General features: G+C 34.6%; 1 protein-coding gene across 1 annotated transcript in view; it reads left to right on the plus strand.

Moving 5' to 3' along the window:
- Positions 1–1,508: 1,508 nt before the first annotated feature.
- LOC134804085 (protein NDRG3) overlaps positions 1,509–18,353 on the plus strand; it is a 145,314-nt gene continuing 128,469 nt past the window's right edge. Inside the window, exon 1 of the mRNA XM_063776998.1 lies at positions 1,509–1,714. Within this exon, the coding sequence (XP_063633068.1) occupies positions 1,557–1,714 (158 nt within the window). The 5' untranslated portion in view covers positions 1,509–1,556. The remainder of the gene's footprint in view (positions 1,715–18,353) is intronic.

Genomic DNA, 18,353 nt, shown 5'->3' on the forward strand with positions numbered 1-18,353 from the left:
ATAAAAATCATAACTCGAATTAAGTCTAAGGAGACTGCCTCCTTGTCTGTGTTCTCTACCGCTCGTAGGTACAATGAGCTGTTGTCTGAAGAATTGTTTGACATGCTGCCTAGTTGCCAACGGTGACAGCTTGCCATCACTGCACCACTCGCCGTAGGCAGATTGTTTATCCTCACACCCTAAAACCTAAATGGTCGCGCACTGTGCGGTTTAAGAGGAATTTCCTCCACAGCCAGCAGCGGGCGGGTGGAAATTCGTCGAGAAAAGGGAGCTCATTCCACAATATGCTGTTGAATAAGTTCCCTTTTCTCGAGAGGCTACAGTAGGGAGATCTCCAAAAAAGAAGTGTATAAGTTATAAAATGGTCGGCAACGCGCATGTAACACTCCTGGAGTGTAGACGTCCATAGGATGCGGTGACCGCTTATCATCAGGTGGGTCGTAAGCTTGTTAGACACCGATGTACTAAAAAAAGACATATACATTGTATTCGTTTGAATTAAAAGTAAACTTTAATAAGTTCATGTCGTTTAGGGGGCTCTTAGTGCTTCTTCAAAGTAGGTATAAATAATGACTTTGTTATTTTCCGTTTATTCTAGGAAAGATCCTAAGTATTCAGCCATTGAAAGATGAAGGATCGAAGCAGATTGGAACACGAGGAAACATCCAATGCCTGGAAATTATATCAAGGATGTTGTAGGTATTTTTATTATTTGCTGGATAGGATACCTAACGTCCACACCCAAATCAACCAAATGTAGAGAAACGGAATACACAAATAAATGACATTTATCATTATTTATAATGTCAATATTTGAACTGCCTTTTTAATAGGTATGGTTTCTAAGAAAAATTCATACACACCGAGGAAACATCCAATGCCTGGAAATTATATCAAGGATGTTGTAGGTATTTTTATTATTTGCTGGATAGGATACCTAACGTCCACACCCAAATCAACCAAATGTAAAGAAACGGAATACACAAATAAATGACATTTATCATTATTTATAATGTCAATATTTGAACTGCCTTTTTAATAGGTATATGGTTTCTAAGAAAAAAAAAAATTCATACACACCATGTAGGTACCTGATCAGTCCGTGGTGGAATGACCTCGATCCCAGTGCGCCCTCACGAACGGCAAAGAGGGTGAAACGCAGGAGTGGGTTTAGTGGGTACTTGGGTAGGGCCAAATTCTCCCCCCCCTCTCGCTAAGAGAGGGATAAGGAGCGGCGAGTCCCACACACTGTGCGTAAATGCATTCCCACTCCGTCAAAAAAAAACAAAAAAAAAAGGTACCTGATCAGTACATGTATACGGGTAAATTTGTGCGCAATATGTTTAAGTAGGTACAATTTCGCATTAAGGCTATTCTCGTTCCGTATAAAATGACCAAATGCATTTTTCCGCTTCACTGCCCTAATCAATGTACCTAAGCATAACAATAAAATACCACTCCTCGATTTTATTCTCAACTCAGTCCATTTCAGAACAGCTTCGCCGCCGGCTGCTGTCGGATTTAGATTCCAAATTCGACCGCATTTTTTTTAAACCATGGACAATATGAGTTTCGTCGTCGATGAGCCGTTGCCGGTCATTGGGGATGTAAAGGTTGAACATGTGCCGAACTGTGTGGCGTTTTATACTAGTGGGGGGAAAGGTGCTTGTGGGGATAATTGTAGTGGGGGTGCCGTCGTACCCATCTATGGATTGTAAGTATTTTCCCAGGCTAATGAGTAATGACGGATACATTATAAGGTGGATATCAAAAGACATCACACATACCATAACGCCTAGACGATACTCCAAAGGTGACAAAAGCAAATCTCGTAACTCCATTTCGAGGACATTACGCATTGGCTACCTTTAGCCAACAATACCTAGTTAAAAATCAAAAACAAAAAAAAGAGTGTGGAGGAGATACGAAGTTTGCGACTTTAGCCGACGCATTTTATCTTGTGCAGTCTGTACCGACCGAGGTGGACAATTTTAACTACAAAGCAAATTTCAAAAATGATGTTTCTGCACTGTACACAGCATTTCTTAGTAGTACTATATTTTTGATTGATTTGATTGATTGATTGATTGGTTCATTGGAGGAGGGAAAGGAAAATACTAGAATAATTTTATTCTTAATTGTCAAACTAACTCTAACTTAGTACTTATTGCGTTATTGATTGACAATTAAGAATAAAATTATTCTTGCGGCTCTGTCCGTGTTACATTCTCTCTTGTTTGAGTATTTTCCTTTCCCTCCTCCAATGAACCAATCAATCAATCAATAAAATCAATCAAAAATATTTATTTGCATAAATAAGGGTAACCAATACAACAATGACTCTTATTTAAGCATAATTGTTATATAGGTACGAAATACAAATTATAGATTCAGAATTAAAAGATCATTGTTTGTACGGCTTTTTTAAAGAAGAAAAGACTTTTTGTGATAACTCGAATAACCCCTATTCGTAAATACCTACCTATTCAACGACACACCACACAAACAGCAAAATTCATCCCATTTTACCCTAATTTTGTTTTCCACGTTTTTGTTTTAGGATTATACTATCGATTCTCCCCAGCTTCGCACGGGTTAGGCACAAAACCTTAACAAATCTATTGATAGGTGAAAACCGTATGAAAATCCGTTCAGTAGAGTTTGAGTTTAATGCGAACATAAGTACATCCAACACAAACAGACAGACGCGGCGGGGGCCTTTGTTTTATAAGGTGTAGTGATATCCAAGCCAATTGGCCTGATGACAGTAACAAAGAATCATGGAAATAATGGTTTCAAAGAAACATATACGTAAATACGATTCTAAAAAATGGCCCAATCTCAGTATAAACATTAGGATTATTAATATATTCAATAAAATAAAACTGCAAAATTCTCTAATCGGCCATTTTGACTGAAACGCGAATCAGAAGCGAGCTAAGAATTGACGTCATCAATGTATTACATATTTCTTAGAGCAACATAGACAACCTCATTGACTGTAATCCATTACGTCCTCACCAAAGAGTTTGGAAGTTCAAAAAAAATATTATTTCGCGACTAAACATTTATTACGTCCAAAAAATATTATTACACGATATAAAGTAAATATTTATTTGTTATTATATAAATAAAACGCTAAATAATACGATATTTCACAAAAAAACTTTTTTAATTTTTTGGCTGAATGGAACTATCATTGCCATGTTGGCTGTCGTAACCATGAAGTTATATTGTTTAAACTGGAGCGAGTTGTCAGTTTTTTTGCCATACTAATTTGAACCTTATCACCGAGACAGAATGTTGTTCGTACCAGACTAGAGAAAACGGTCCACATGAGATAGAAAAACCCGAGCCCTGTGTCTCACTCGCACATGTTGCCAATGTTAAAAAGATACCATTTTGGTAGAAATTATATCAATATACTACTGAAATTCATTACCTTCTTATACTATTTTAGTGCTATATTCCAATTACAGTTCTGATATCTTTTAAGTAATTTGTTAATTATTATGATGTTAATATTATTAACTGATTAAGCCAAGCATGTGCGCAACAAAAAAAAACAGTAAACTGAATATGGTAGAAATTGTAGTAACTTTGAATATTAATTGGTATCCCCAACTTGATGACGATTAGGGTGACCATGATGTCGGTACGATTTGGATCGGTCTTACAAAATTGTTATTTCATACTTAATGTAAAAATAACTTTACCTAAATAGTATACTAATAAATAAATAAAGATATACTTATTTCGGCATGTTTAATTATTCGGTTCACGTAATGAGAGCTACATAATTGCCAATAATTAAATTTGAAGTCCTTGGACATTACAGACTCATATTTATACATAATATTTAATTACTGGAACGTTAATTCTAACTATTTATATATATGTAATCGATTCTATATAGGTTGGGCCGACATTTCCGTCAGTTTACAAAAGCGGCAAATTTGAAAATGTTGTTCCAATTACAGATCTACGATGACGCTTACGCTTAAAGAATAGCTAAAGTATGCAAAAGGGAAGTCATCACGTATATGAACACACCATGAGTATGATATTGATAGTGATCGGTATTTTGTTAAATTATGAATTATGAAGAGCATAAATAGTGTAGAATGCCGGTTAACACAGTTAAATGTAAGTTTTTATTTCGTCGTGTGCTAATATTTTATCATTTTAGTCTATAATCAAGATAATTTCGTGTAAAAACATAAATTGTTACGCTACGCTAGGGCTTGACAAAATGACTAGTATCGATAACCAGTGGGCATAGTAATAATATAAATTTATTTGCGTTGCAAGTGTTGAAAGTAGGAATTAAATTCGCAACGAGTGGTGATAAATTAAAACACGACCGAAGGCAGCGTTTTTAATCGATACGATTTGCGAATTACCAAGTACAACTACAACGTCTTACCCGACCCTGGATATCTGTCTCGCTCTCTCTTATAGCTGTCTTTGATAGAAATAAATAGAAATAGAAAATATTTATTTGGCGTACAAAAACATACCTACATTACGGTAAGTACAACATAAAGTTCACAATACAGTAAACATACACCAAATAGGATGCCGCTCAGCATAAGCAGTGTCTGTAAGACACTACGCTGGTTTTCACCCAATACGTACGATGGACGTACGGTGGACCACCTTCCTGACAATCAAGCATGATCGCATTGATCGCGATCCAATACGCCCATCCCATCTGTAACAGCTTTTATAACGACTAAAAGCTTTATAACGACTAAATGAAGTAAGGTTGTGTGAGCATTTTACAGAAGAGAAAAAAACTATATCCATCTCTTTTCTGGGGCAATTATACTAGCATAGGGAAAATACAGTATGATTCTCTCTGATTATGCACGAATGAGAAAAGATCCTGGCCAAACTATACATTCCATCTTATGCTAATATCCCACATTCATATGACTTATGGTCACCCTAATTAGAAAGAGATGGAGGGCTCAGGTTTGACCTCTCATGTGGACACACTTTTTGGCCAGTGTACACTATCCAGTTTACTCTCTACGTCCGTGGTCGTAACTAGAAAAAATTAAAAATTAAAAAGTAAACCCGGCGCTCGGTGATTTTCACTCAAAATTTACATGTATCTAAATAATTCATCTTAAATTGCAACCGTGTGAGAGTCTTTGTATAAAATTACTTATTGTGAACAATTTTAGTAATGTATTTATCACCCCTAATCGTAATATATGGTGCTGAATTAACAATATCATTCGGATTCAAGGGAAATTCGTAACTGTAAGTATGTAAACAATGTCTACCACCATAATTTATGACGTCACAAATGGCGTGTGAGGCGTTTTCGCGCGAGGTTTAAACTAGCTATAATAAAATGCAATTATTTATGTTAAATCTTATGAGTATAGCTGAAATATTGTGTTTTTCGGAACCAATACAAGTGTACCGATAATATTAAAAGGGATTTCAAAATTTGTCATCAGGCCAATTTGCAGCTTTCTATTAGCACCTAATGATTACGGAGCAAAGCCACGGACGCACAGATAGACAGACGGACACGGGCGACATGGCGCAACCATCAGGGTTCCCTTAAACAGACTCTACATATCTAGTTTTGAATTAGCAAGACCGAAAGCAAGATTTGACTTTTCGACATTCTAAAACTGAACATTATAATTCAGCTGACTCGGTGGGTAGACGAAATAACATCAATTTTTAAAAGTCATTAATACCTAATTAGATATGCAGCGTATTATCGCGACCAGTCTTTGGTTTTGATCCGTATTAATAAATTGTTCTCAATTCACGTAGCGCTAAAATCAATCTATTCATTAGAAAACACTTTTAATTAATCGTCGAGATAGTCATTCGTACTTATAGGTAAGTAAAACTGAATCTATAATTTGTATTTCGTACCTATATAACAATTATGCTTAAATAAGAGTCATTGTTGTATTGGTTACCCTTATTTATGCAAATAAATATTTTTGATTGATTTTATTGATTGATTGATTGGTTCATTGGAGGAGGGAAAGGAAAATACTAGAATAATTTTATTCTTAATTGTCAATCAATAACGCAATAAGTACTAACTTAGTACTTATTGCGTTATTGATTGACAATTAAGAATAAAATTATTCTAGTATTTTCCTTTCCCTCCTCCAATGAACCAATCAATCAATCAATAAAATCAATCAAAAATATTTATTTGCATAAATAAGGGTAACCAATACAACAATGACTCTTATTTAAGCATAATTGTTATATAGGTACGAAATACAAATTATAGATTCAGTTTTACTTACCTATAAGTACGAATGACTATCTCGACGATTAATTAAAAGTGTTTTCTAATGAATAGATTGATTTTAGCGCTACGTGAATTGAGAACAATTTATTAATACGGATCAAAACCAAAGACTGGTCGCGATAATACGCTGCATATCTAATTAGGTATTAATGACTTTTAAAAATTGATGTTATTTCGTCTACCCACCGAGTCAGCTGAATTATAATGTTCAGTTTTAGAATGTCGAAAAGTCAAATCTTGCTTTCGGTCTTGCTAATTCAAAACTAGATATGTAGAGTCTGTTTAAGGGAACCCTGATGGTTGCGCCATGTCGCCCGTGTCCGTCTGTCTATCTGTGCGTCCGTGGCTTTGCTCCGTAATCATTAGGTGCTAATAGAAAGCTGCAAATTGGCCTGATGACAAATTTTGAAATCCCTTTTAATATTATCGGTACACTTGTATTGGTTCCGAAAAACACAATATTTCAGCTATACTCATAAGATTTAACATAAATAATTGCATTTTATTATAGCTAGTTTAAACCTCGCGCGAAAACGCCTCACACGCCATTTGTGACGTCATAAATTATGGTGGTAGACATTGTTTACATACTTACAGTTACGAATTTCCCTTGAATCCGAATGATATTGTTAATTCAGCACCATATATTACGATTAGGGGTGATAAATACATTACTAAAATTGTTCACAATAAGTAATTTTATACAAAGACTCTCACACGGTTGCAATTTAAGATGAATTATTTAGATACATGTAAATTTTGAGTGAAAATCACCGAGCGCCGGGTTTACTTTTTAATTTTTAATTTTTTCTAGTTACGACCACGGACGTAGAGAGTAAACTGGATAGTGTACACTGGCCAAAAAGTGTGTCCACATGAGAGGTCAAACCTGAGCCCTCCATCTCTTTCTAATTAGGGTGACCATAAGTCATATGAATGTGGGATATTAGCATAAGATGGAATGTATAGTTTGGCCAGGATCTTTTCTCATTCGTGCATAATCAGAGAGAATCATACTGTATTTTCCCTATGCTAGTATAATTGCCCCAGAAAAGAGATGGATATAGTTTTTTTCTCTTCTGTAAAATGCTCACACAACCTTACTTCATTTAGTCGTTATAAAGCTTTTAGTCGTTATAAAAGCTGTTACAGATGGGATGGGCGTATTGGATCGCGATCAATGCGATCATGCTTGATTGTCAGGAAGGTGGTCCACCGTACGTCCATCGTACGTATTGGGTGAAAACCAGCGTAGTGTCTTACAGACACTGCTTATGCTGAGCGGCATCCTATTTGGTGTATGTTTACTGTATTGTGAACTTTATGTTGTACTTACCGTAATGTAGGTATGTTTTTGTACGCCAAATAAATATTTTCTATTTCTATTTATTTCTATCAAAGACAGCTATAAGAGAGAGCGAGACAGATATCCAGGGTCGGGTAAGACGTTGTAGTTGTACTTGGTAATTCGCAAATCGTATCGATTAAAAACGCTGCCTTCGGTCGTGTTTTAATTTATCACCACTCGTTGCGAATTTAATTCCTACTTTCAACACTTGCAACGCAAATAAATTTATATTATTACTATGCCCACTGGTTATCGATACTAGTCATTTTGTCAAGCCCTAGCGTAGCGTAACAATTTATGTTTTTACACGAAATTATCTTGATTATAGACTAAAATGATAAAATATTAGCACACGACGAAATAAAAACTTACATTTAACTGTGTTAACCGGCATTCTACACTATTTATGCTCTTCATAATTCATAATTTAACAAAATACCGATCACTATCAATATCATACTCATGGTGTGTTCATATACGTGATGACTTCCCTTTTGCATACTTTAGCTATTCTTTAAGCGTAAGCGTCATCGTAGATCTGTAATTGGAACAACATTTTCAAATTTGCCGCTTTTGTAAACTGACGGAAATGTCGGCCCAACCTATATAGAATCGATTACATATATATAAATAGTTAGAATTAACGTTCCAGTAATTAAATATTATGTATAAATATGAGTCTGTAATGTCCAAGGACTTCAAATTTAATTATTGGCAATTATGTAGCTCTCATTACGTGAACCGAATAATTAAACATGCCGAAATAAGTATATCTTTATTTATTTATTAGTATACTATTTAGGTAAAGTTATTTTTACATTAAGTATGAAATAACAATTTTGTAAGACCGATCCAAATCGTACCGACATCATGGTCACCCTAATCGTCATCAAGTTGGGGATACCAATTAATATTCAAAGTTACTACAATTTCTACCATATTCAGTTTACTGTTTTTTTTTGTTGCGCACATGCTTGGCTTAATCAGTTAATAATATTAACATCATAATAATTAACAAATTACTTAAAAGATATCAGAACTGTAATTGGAATATAGCACTAAAATAGTATAAGAAGGTAATGAATTTCAGTAGTATATTGATATAATTTCTACCAAAATGGTATCTTTTTAACATTGGCAACATGTGCGAGTGAGACACAGGGCTCGGGTTTTTCTATCTCATGTGGACCGTTTTCTCTAGTCTGGTACGAACAACATTCTGTCTCGGTGATAAGGTTCAAATTAGTATGGCAAAAAAACTGACAACTCGCTCCAGTTTAAACAATATAACTTCATGGTTACGACAGCCAACATGGCAATGATAGTTCCATTCAGCCAAAAAATTAAAAAAGTTTTTTTGTGAAATATCGTATTATTTAGCGTTTTATTTATATAATAACAAATAAATATTTACTTTATATCGTGTAATAATATTTTTTGGACGTAATAAATGTTTAGTCGCGAAATAATATTTTTTTTGAACTTCCAAACTCTTTGGTGAGGACGTAATGGATTACAGTCAATGAGGTTGTCTATGTTGCTCTAAGAAATATGTAATACATTGATGACGTCAATTCTTAGCTCGCTTCTGATTCGCGTTTCAGTCAAAATGGCCGATTAGAGAATTTTGCAGTTTTATTTTATTGAATATATTAATAATCCTAATGTTTATACTGAGATTGGGCCATTTTTTAGAATCGTATTTACGTATATGTTTCTTTGAAACCATTATTTCCATGATTCTTTGTTACTGTCATCAGGCCAATTGGCTTGGATATCACTACACCTTATAAAACAAAGGCCCCCGCCGCGTCTGTCTGTTTGTGTTGGATGTACTTATGTTCGCATTAAACTCAAACTCTACTGAACGGATTTTCATACGGTTTTCACCTATCAATAGATTTGTTAAGGTTTTGTGCCTAACCCGTGCGAAGCTGGGGAGAATCGATAGTATAATCCTAAAACAAAAACGTGGAAAACAAAATTAGGGTAAAATGGGATGAATTTTGCTGTTTGTGTGGTGTGTCGTTGAATAGGTAGGTATTTACGAATAGGGGTTATTCGAGTTATCACAAAAAGTCTTTTCTTCTTTAAAAAAGCCGTACAAACAATGATCTTTTAAGCATGCCCCGACATGCTCTCGGCCGGTTTTTTGTTTCAAATATTATATCTCTAATGCGCAAGTATAATTCACTCACGAATAATGTCCTCATTAACTCGATTTCGTTCTAACTGCATTTCTGCATACCTTAGTTTGATTTGCACTTTATACCTACATCGTCGGGTGAGAACACGACGCCACTTACATTGGTTTATAGGAGAGCGAAAAGAAGCAAAATATATTTTTTTCTCGTAAAGTTTTACATTTAGGAAATATTGAACTTATTTATCATTTAGGCACATATGTTTACTATTTATAGTACCATACAAATATTTTGAATATAGTGGTAATCATGAAATAAAAGCATTTTTATGTTTGCCATATCCGTTTTTGATGAGTAAATGTTACAGTATGTATGATATGACACAAAAGTGTTGGATATGTCACACTTTGTGATAATATTCTGTTAACATAGTGTAATTAGCCTATAGCAAAAAGAATAGATAGTATAGAGGGGTCCTGTCATTGTAAAATTTGTAGTCACTGTAAATTTACTGCCATCTATCGACACACGACTAAAACTCAAAATGAAAACGTATAAAGTTATCAAAAAATGTATATACAGTGGAAACTGGATAAGTGGAACCTGGGTTAGTGGAAAACCTCTTTAAGTGGACCCAAGTTCTCGGTTCCAGTCCCTTGGCAACGAATTACCTCTATAAGTGGAATTTTGGGACCTCTATAAGCGAAATCCATTTTTTCGAAAATTTCTTATTTTTACCTCTGTAACTGGGAGCAGCCGTCTCCGAAACCTCTATGAGTGGAATAGCTCGGCGTTATAAAATTTGTATTTTTAATAAACCGTCACAAGGAGGGTAGTTTGTTTCGTTAACATTATGGTTCGTGTTTTAACTACGTATTTTGTATGAGATCACACATCGTTCAGTTTTTTTGCATTAAAGTATAATCGGTAGATCGGTACATTGATTTATTTAACCATACTGGTTTCTCTTGCATAAATAAATATTAGGAGTGATTTTGTTTTTGTAATTTTGAAAATTGTATACGAGTAGGTACTGTGGATTATTTACAGTATTGCTTTTTTTAAAGTCAGGATTACATACCTATTTTTGTTAATACATACATATCTACATACATATTTAATAAAAGATGCTTATTTAAGTCTTGATCATACCATACGTGACCTCTATAAGCGACATTACTAGCATCCACAACCTCTGTTAGCGAGAGCCTCTGTAAGTGAGAAAACGTTTTATTTGAACCTGGTTAAGTGGAAAACTGGATAAATGGAAAACCTGGATAAGCGGAACTAAACAGCCGGTCCCTTGCGATTCCACTTATCCAGTTTCCACTGTATATGGATAAATGATTTTATTATTTTTATATCATTTTGATCCATGTTCATTCACTGATTATCTATGTGTTAAAATTGTTAAATATGACACGGTGTCGACACGCCATCTAGCCGAGGATAGGCTAAAGGTGTGTGCGCCATCTATCCGAGAATGACTTTTACTTGAATTCCGAGGCACGTTTTTTTCTTAGACTTTATTCGTCTTATACGAAGTTAAGTTTTTGAAAAATAATGTTTTTCAAAAACCGATTAGTGTCAATTATAGCATATTTTTTGTTAAGTATTTTAGGAATCATTAAAAACGATTTTACCCAAAAATGGATATGACACAAACGTATTCTCAACCGACGACATATCGCGAACAAATCTGCCGCGCTAAGCAGCCAACACTGCCAACAGTTGGTAGGAAGGTAGGTAGTAGTGTAGTAAATGAACCAAGTTGTTGTATGGAGACCCATGAATTAATTTCTCAGTCGATGAAATTTTGCTTGGTTATTGTATAGTATGAGCCGAAACTAACATATAAATATAAAAAAAAAACACTCCTAAGTTAGGTATTTAAACGTAAAAATACAAATCTGTTTATATATTGAACCGAGTAATTCCTCAGTCCAAAATTATTTTACCAAATAAGTTATTTGTACCAGTATGTGATACTACAAAAAAATCTAAAACATTTGTCAAACATGAGAATATTTTTTTTATGATAATTCCCTTTTTTGACGCTCATTTTCATTGGAAAATTGCTCTGTCATTTTTTTCTTCTTATATGATCTTAGAACATTATTTGGCGTACTGGGTAAGAAAATCCAAAAAAAATGCGTACTTACCCGAATTGATGTATTTTAGAACTATTAAAAACTGAGGGTGGAAAATTTCTCAGCCTAATTTCTTTTTAAATATATACTAAGTAGTCACGTATACACTTAAATCCAAAATATCCAAAAGAAATATCACCCAGAACACCGAAATTTTGGAAGCGAAGATAAATCTATTCCGCGGTTACGCAATATGTACCGTCTTCCTTTAGCAGTTAAGTGCAGATTAGCGTCCTTGTGCTACTAGTACGACTCGACCACGGGACCCGCAGCCCGCACTTAAGAAGGGTGTTGTCGTTGTGACTGGTGTGTGATTCTTTACACTACGAGTAAGTACATTAAACAACTTAAAACCTGTAAACCTGTGTTATGCACAATAATTACTACTACTACTACTACAACTGTACCGATATTCGGAACCTAATAGTAGTAACGCACTATCGCACCGCACCAAGGTCATTGTGCGACACACCGATAAGTAAGAGCGAGAAAGAGATATCGCTTTACGTGTTACGGCCTTAATAATAATATTGGGTGTGGCAACACTGTAGTAGATCGAATTGTCCTTTTCTAGCATATACCTACGTCCTCTCTCTCCCACACTTCCACCAAATCAGGCAGTTGCTTTTGACACTGACAGTTGGCCAAAGCAAATTTCTAAGTCATTGGCTTGCTGTTTTTCCAAAACTGGAAGGTAGGGAATGCAAATCGGTTATAACCGTAACCGAAATAATCGGTTATAACCGTAACCGAAATAATCGGTTATAACCGATTATTTTGACAAAATTTCATAACCGAATATTGGAAACTCGAATAACCGGTTACGACTATTTATTTATGACAAATTCTATGTTTTTATCATCTAATGACTACAAAATCCTGCCTTTTTTGGCTGTGACACCTGTTAGTATATTTTTAGTCAATCGTGTACTTTAATAATGAAAATATACCAAATTTACTTCCCTTATTTACGAAATATTTTTATTGAATATTGTATCACTTCCGAGGTCATATTTTACTTTTACTAAGAATGACATGCAAAATCGTGAAGTATTTCACTCTTTATCTAAAGCCTGACCAGGAATATATGATCATTGTCAAGAGGGCGCTATTATTCTAATTTATATGGCAACAGTTCAGTAGTCTGAACAATGTGGATTGGCAACTCGTTATTTAGACTTAAATACGTTTATTCACTCTAATCATAATCATAATCCAAATATTCAGTGTTCACATTTTTTTATTGTCAGTTTTTACCGTATAAAATTCATGTATTTTCTTAAGCGTCACACATAGGTCAAAATTACCTTACATAGAGTCTGCTACATTGTCAATGAACAAAATTGATCGTCTCCAAAGCCCATAGCAAAGAGAATAGAGTGTATAGAGAGTTATTGTCATAGTAAATTTTGTAGTCACTGTAAATTTATTGCCATCTATCGACACAAGATTAAAACTAAAAATGAAAAGCTATGTTATGTATATCTTTGCCCATAGTAAATATACTTAAAATATTTCCTCGCTTGTATAACATAACACTACAATAACAAAGTCGTAATAACCAGACTATATTGACATTGTGATTTGTTTACCTGTCAGCTCTGATGTTAATTTGGAAATGTTTCGTAGCGAAATAGTTTAATTTCCCGAACGATTCTTTTCCAGCAGTTTATTATTTACATTATTTACAATGTTTCGCTCTTGATTATGTATAGTTTTGGCCACTTTTTGTCATTTATTATTTAATATTCAACACTTAAGTATTATTCAAGTAAACCGCCACAATGACACTGACAACAGTGACAACCTATCATTAAAATGATTGCCAGTGTAAGAAATTCGTTCCAATTAAATTCCGCAACATGGCGCATGATCATATATTCCTGGTCAGGCTTTACCTAACTAATTTATCTCCAACTAGATCTTAATTTTGAAAAAAAGAAAAAGAATTGTATAAAATGTAGGTAGGTATTTAACTAAATAACTTAGCAGGTACATTACAGCTTAAGGAAAAGAACTTATGCATGTAGTTGCTATATGTGGTTGTGTTATTTTGGATAATTAAAATATTCGTCTACTTAAAGGTCCTGTCCTTGTTATATTCGTGCAACTGCTTACTTTACTAGATAATTATTATTAAATTTGTTAATAATTGCGATTTATAAATAAAAACTACTCGAATACTTTATGATTTAATTTTTTTCATACTTGAATTACAGCACTCCTAGTCCTTATCAGTCTTATCACAGAGTTGTATGCTTCTTGAAGAGTAGAACTGACTTATTTCATCTCCTTTTACCTAGTTTTCACATACATATAATTAAGTATATAGTGCGACCACAGAAACTTTGCATCGCAATAATTTGACAACGAATTAAAAAACTATATATGGCAATGTTTTTTAGCAGTCAGTAAACGTCATTCTCTATGGTATGTGTTTGTCAAAATCGTTTAAATATTTGTTGTGTTTTGTGATGAACGGGAAAAACATGGTGAAACCTTACAAAATCGCATGACGAATAATTTTACACTAGAAAAAAACCAGCACTAGGCGATTAAAGCCCAAAAACGACAATGTTTACAAAATTTTGAGTTGATGACGGGTAAGTGGAATGAAACATTTTAATACTTGCACCATATCTATTACATAAATAGATAATATATTATAATATTGGTTGGAAGATTGGTTTAGACTAAGGTTATACAGCAAATTGAACACACCTAGGTATAGGCATACTATTACCTTATGAACTTCCTCTACCATTTCGAGAAACCCATTGGTTTGAGCTGGGTTTTAAGATCGAAGTCCTCTAACCCACAATCTCCATGCTTAATGCTTATGGCATAGGTGCCTACTAGTTAAAGCTTAAATTTATTTTGAATGTATGTTTATTGTTTTAATGGTTTATTTCGTTTTTCCGAAATCCGAAGTTCGCGAATTACGGGAAATTTCTTTTTCAATATAATTACGCCTTAATGGGAGTAAAAGAGAAAGATGCTCGCAATTTGCGAACTTCGGTGTTTGCGGTAGGCTCTCTGTACCTATTTACCGCTAGGCCGTCGCGGATATTACAAAAGCTCAATAATTTTGATGAAGCCAAATGTCATATTCTCCCAAATCTCCCAATATTATTTATCAACATTTAGTATATGTATACATATTAATAGTGACATAATATATATTGTTGGAATTAAATTTATTTAACCATAAATGCACAGCTTAAACTTTTCATAGACGGTAAATATGGTAGGAATTTCACAAGTATCAAGATTCTTTAATCCATTTTCTGTGGTGTTGTCACATATTGATTTTTAAAAACTACTTTTTATCTAGCGCTGCAAAGTTCCTGTGGTCGAACTTTAGCACCTTTGTGGTGACTCGCGTATCCTCTTTTAACATTTATAAGTACATTAAGTACGTATATAAAATGTTAAGTTAGTATCATAATATAATGGTATATCAAATTGTATGCTTTACTAAATACCCCTCTCCTCACTGGTGTTAAAATAAAGGGTGTACTACATAGTTAATTAAACACTCATTATTATTTTTTTACTCATAATATAATCACTCATAATATAATAATATTACATATACATAATAAGTACATGTATAATCACATTGGCTTGGCGTCTTCCCACCACCAGGCGATAACAAACACGTCTCAATATTATTATTAGGTTCCGAATATCGGTACAGTTGTTTAATGACAGCGTTTTATACACAAATAAAACGCTAATTAAATAACTTATCATATTCGGAACCCAAATTTTTAATCCTGCCTGGTGTATTATAATTTTGAGACAATGACTTGGAAATTTGCTTTGGCCAACTGTCAGTATCAAAAGCAACTGCCTGATTTGGTGGAAGTGTGGGAGAGAGAGGGACGTATAACGTATATGCTAGAAAAGGACAATACGACCAACTACAGTGTTGCCACTCTCAATATTATTATTATGTACCGAATATGGTAAGTTATTTAATTAGTGTTTTATTTTTGTGTAAATCGCTGTCATTTAGTGATTTAGGCCGGCCGGTACCGCTCCCTCACCCCGCTTGTACACCCCACTCCCTACACACTGCTCCCGATATGTTTAGTTTTTAATACGCTCGTTAATTTTTTGGATGTTTTTATAGTTGAATGGAAAGAAAACTGTGAACTTAATTCAATAAATAAAATGGATAGAGAAATTTTCCACAGCGAGTAAAAAGGCAATTTCTGAAAATAGTATAGTTACTTACATGGTAATTTTTTTAGATTTACATTTTGTAGGTATAAAACGGCAATAAAATGGCATTCCAGTGAAAAAATTAGATGGAGCAATTCTCCGGTCCAAGACACGCGAAAAAAATATATTTTATTAATATTGGTATTTCTACTGGGATATTTTTTTTGATATTTCATATATTGTTGCAATACGTTACATGAATATGTCCGGTGAAGAAAGTTTAAACGGAGCATTTTTCCGTAAAAAGATATTAACGATTTAAGACTTTAGGTATTTACTTACATCCTATTATTATTATTCTTTGGAAATTTATACAATACTTTTTATTTATTTATACTTTATCATACTGTAAAGTTTTTTCTGGCAGAGGAATTACTGCGGGGCACAGAACACCGCCTCTAGAAACCTAATATTGGCCATTTTGTTCCCGACGCAAATCACCAAACTGTGAGGTGCGGGAGGGGTGCTCACGGCGTTGCGATTGGTCGTTCCAAACACGGCGCGCTGACACGTGTAAGCGTAGGGATGGGACATGTTCATTACAGGTAGTGGGTACTGTTACCAGTGGTACCGAAATTTATTGTAGTAAAATTGTTACCAATTTAGTATACTTAGAGTAAACTTACTTAATAATTATATTGATTAATTTAATATTTCATTAAATAATTTAACAATGTAACTGAAATGTTTACTTAACATATTAGGGCATTTCTGTTTAAAGTTTAGAATTTTTATATTATTTCCACTCAGAATCGCAATCTCTTTCGATACGAGAAAAAAGTGTCGCCAAAATCTCATACAATTATTTTCTTTTGTCCGTTTTATTAAGGTCATAGAAGGTTGTATTGAAAACATATTCAAATGGACCAATAACATATGCCTATTACAAATCAACTCAGAGTTCTCTCGCACTTCTTTGAAGTTCATCATCAGGTCCATCTCGTGACATGAGACCTAACTGCTCACCTAGAGGATTCTAAAAAACCCATACAACATATGTCTATCACATACCAACACCGAGTTCCCTCGCACTTCTTTGAAGTTCATCATCAGGTCCATCTCGTGACATGAGACCTAACTGCTCACCTAGAGGATTCTAAAAAACCCATACAACAATGTCTATCACAAACCAACACCGAGATCCCTCGCACTTCTTTGGAGTTCATCATCAGGTCCATCTCGTGACATGAGACCTAACTGCTCACCTAGAGGATTCTAAAAAACCCATACAACAATGTCTATCACAAACCAACACCGAGATCCCTCGCACTTCTTTGGAGTTCATCATCAGGTCCATCTCGTGACATGAGACCTAACTGCTCACCTAGAGGATTCTAAAAAACCCATACAACATATGTCTATCACAAACCAACACCGAGTTCCCTCGCACTTCTTTGGAGTTCATCATCAGGTCCATCTCGTGACATGCGGCCTAACTGCTCCGCTGGCCTAGAGGATTCTAAAAAACTTACACAACATATTACCTATATATTATGTCTATTGTACCAACAATACGGTATGACGAAGCACGAAGTTTCCGCAACTGAAAAACCATCATCGTCACATCACTAGTCGAAAGGGAAAGGGATAGCGCATTGCATTTTCAAGTTGACGAAAAGGGACGGACATACTTCGCCTCTGCTTACGACCAGTATAAAATGAACCCCGCGGACAAGAAACATTATTCAATGAAATAATGAATTTGACTTTCCTGTGGGATGTTATTCCATCTGTTTCGTAAGTAGATGTCTTAGATGACTTGCCACACCATTTTACGCTGCAATATCCCATGATTTCACAATGAATTCAATACTTTACGATTTATTTTCTTAGACTCGTGCACACTGCTAACAGGTCGTAACCTTGGGCGCAACTGATCGGAGCGGCGCGCGAACAATCTTATATTTGACCTATACACCATACGGGCGGTGACCGCGAGTCGTCCTATAAGCTCGGTCTATAGGGGTTGGTCTGTGTTTCCTACACTATAATCCATACTAGAAGTCGCGCAAATTGCATGCTACCCATAGAGTACTTACAATACGCAAATAACATTTAGAAATTCATTTGTTTCAAATAATATCAGTAGCGTCCTCTATCCTTACTGCGTAGTAATATTAAAAATTTCCCTCCCCCATTGTAGAAGCTTACGCCGCAACAAGCAGAGCCATCTGTTGGAT

Source organism: Cydia splendana, chromosome Z, assembly GCF_910591565.1.
Source record: "Cydia splendana chromosome Z, ilCydSple1.2, whole genome shotgun sequence".
Classification (NCBI taxonomy): Eukaryota; Metazoa; Arthropoda; class Insecta; order Lepidoptera; family Tortricidae; genus Cydia; species Cydia splendana.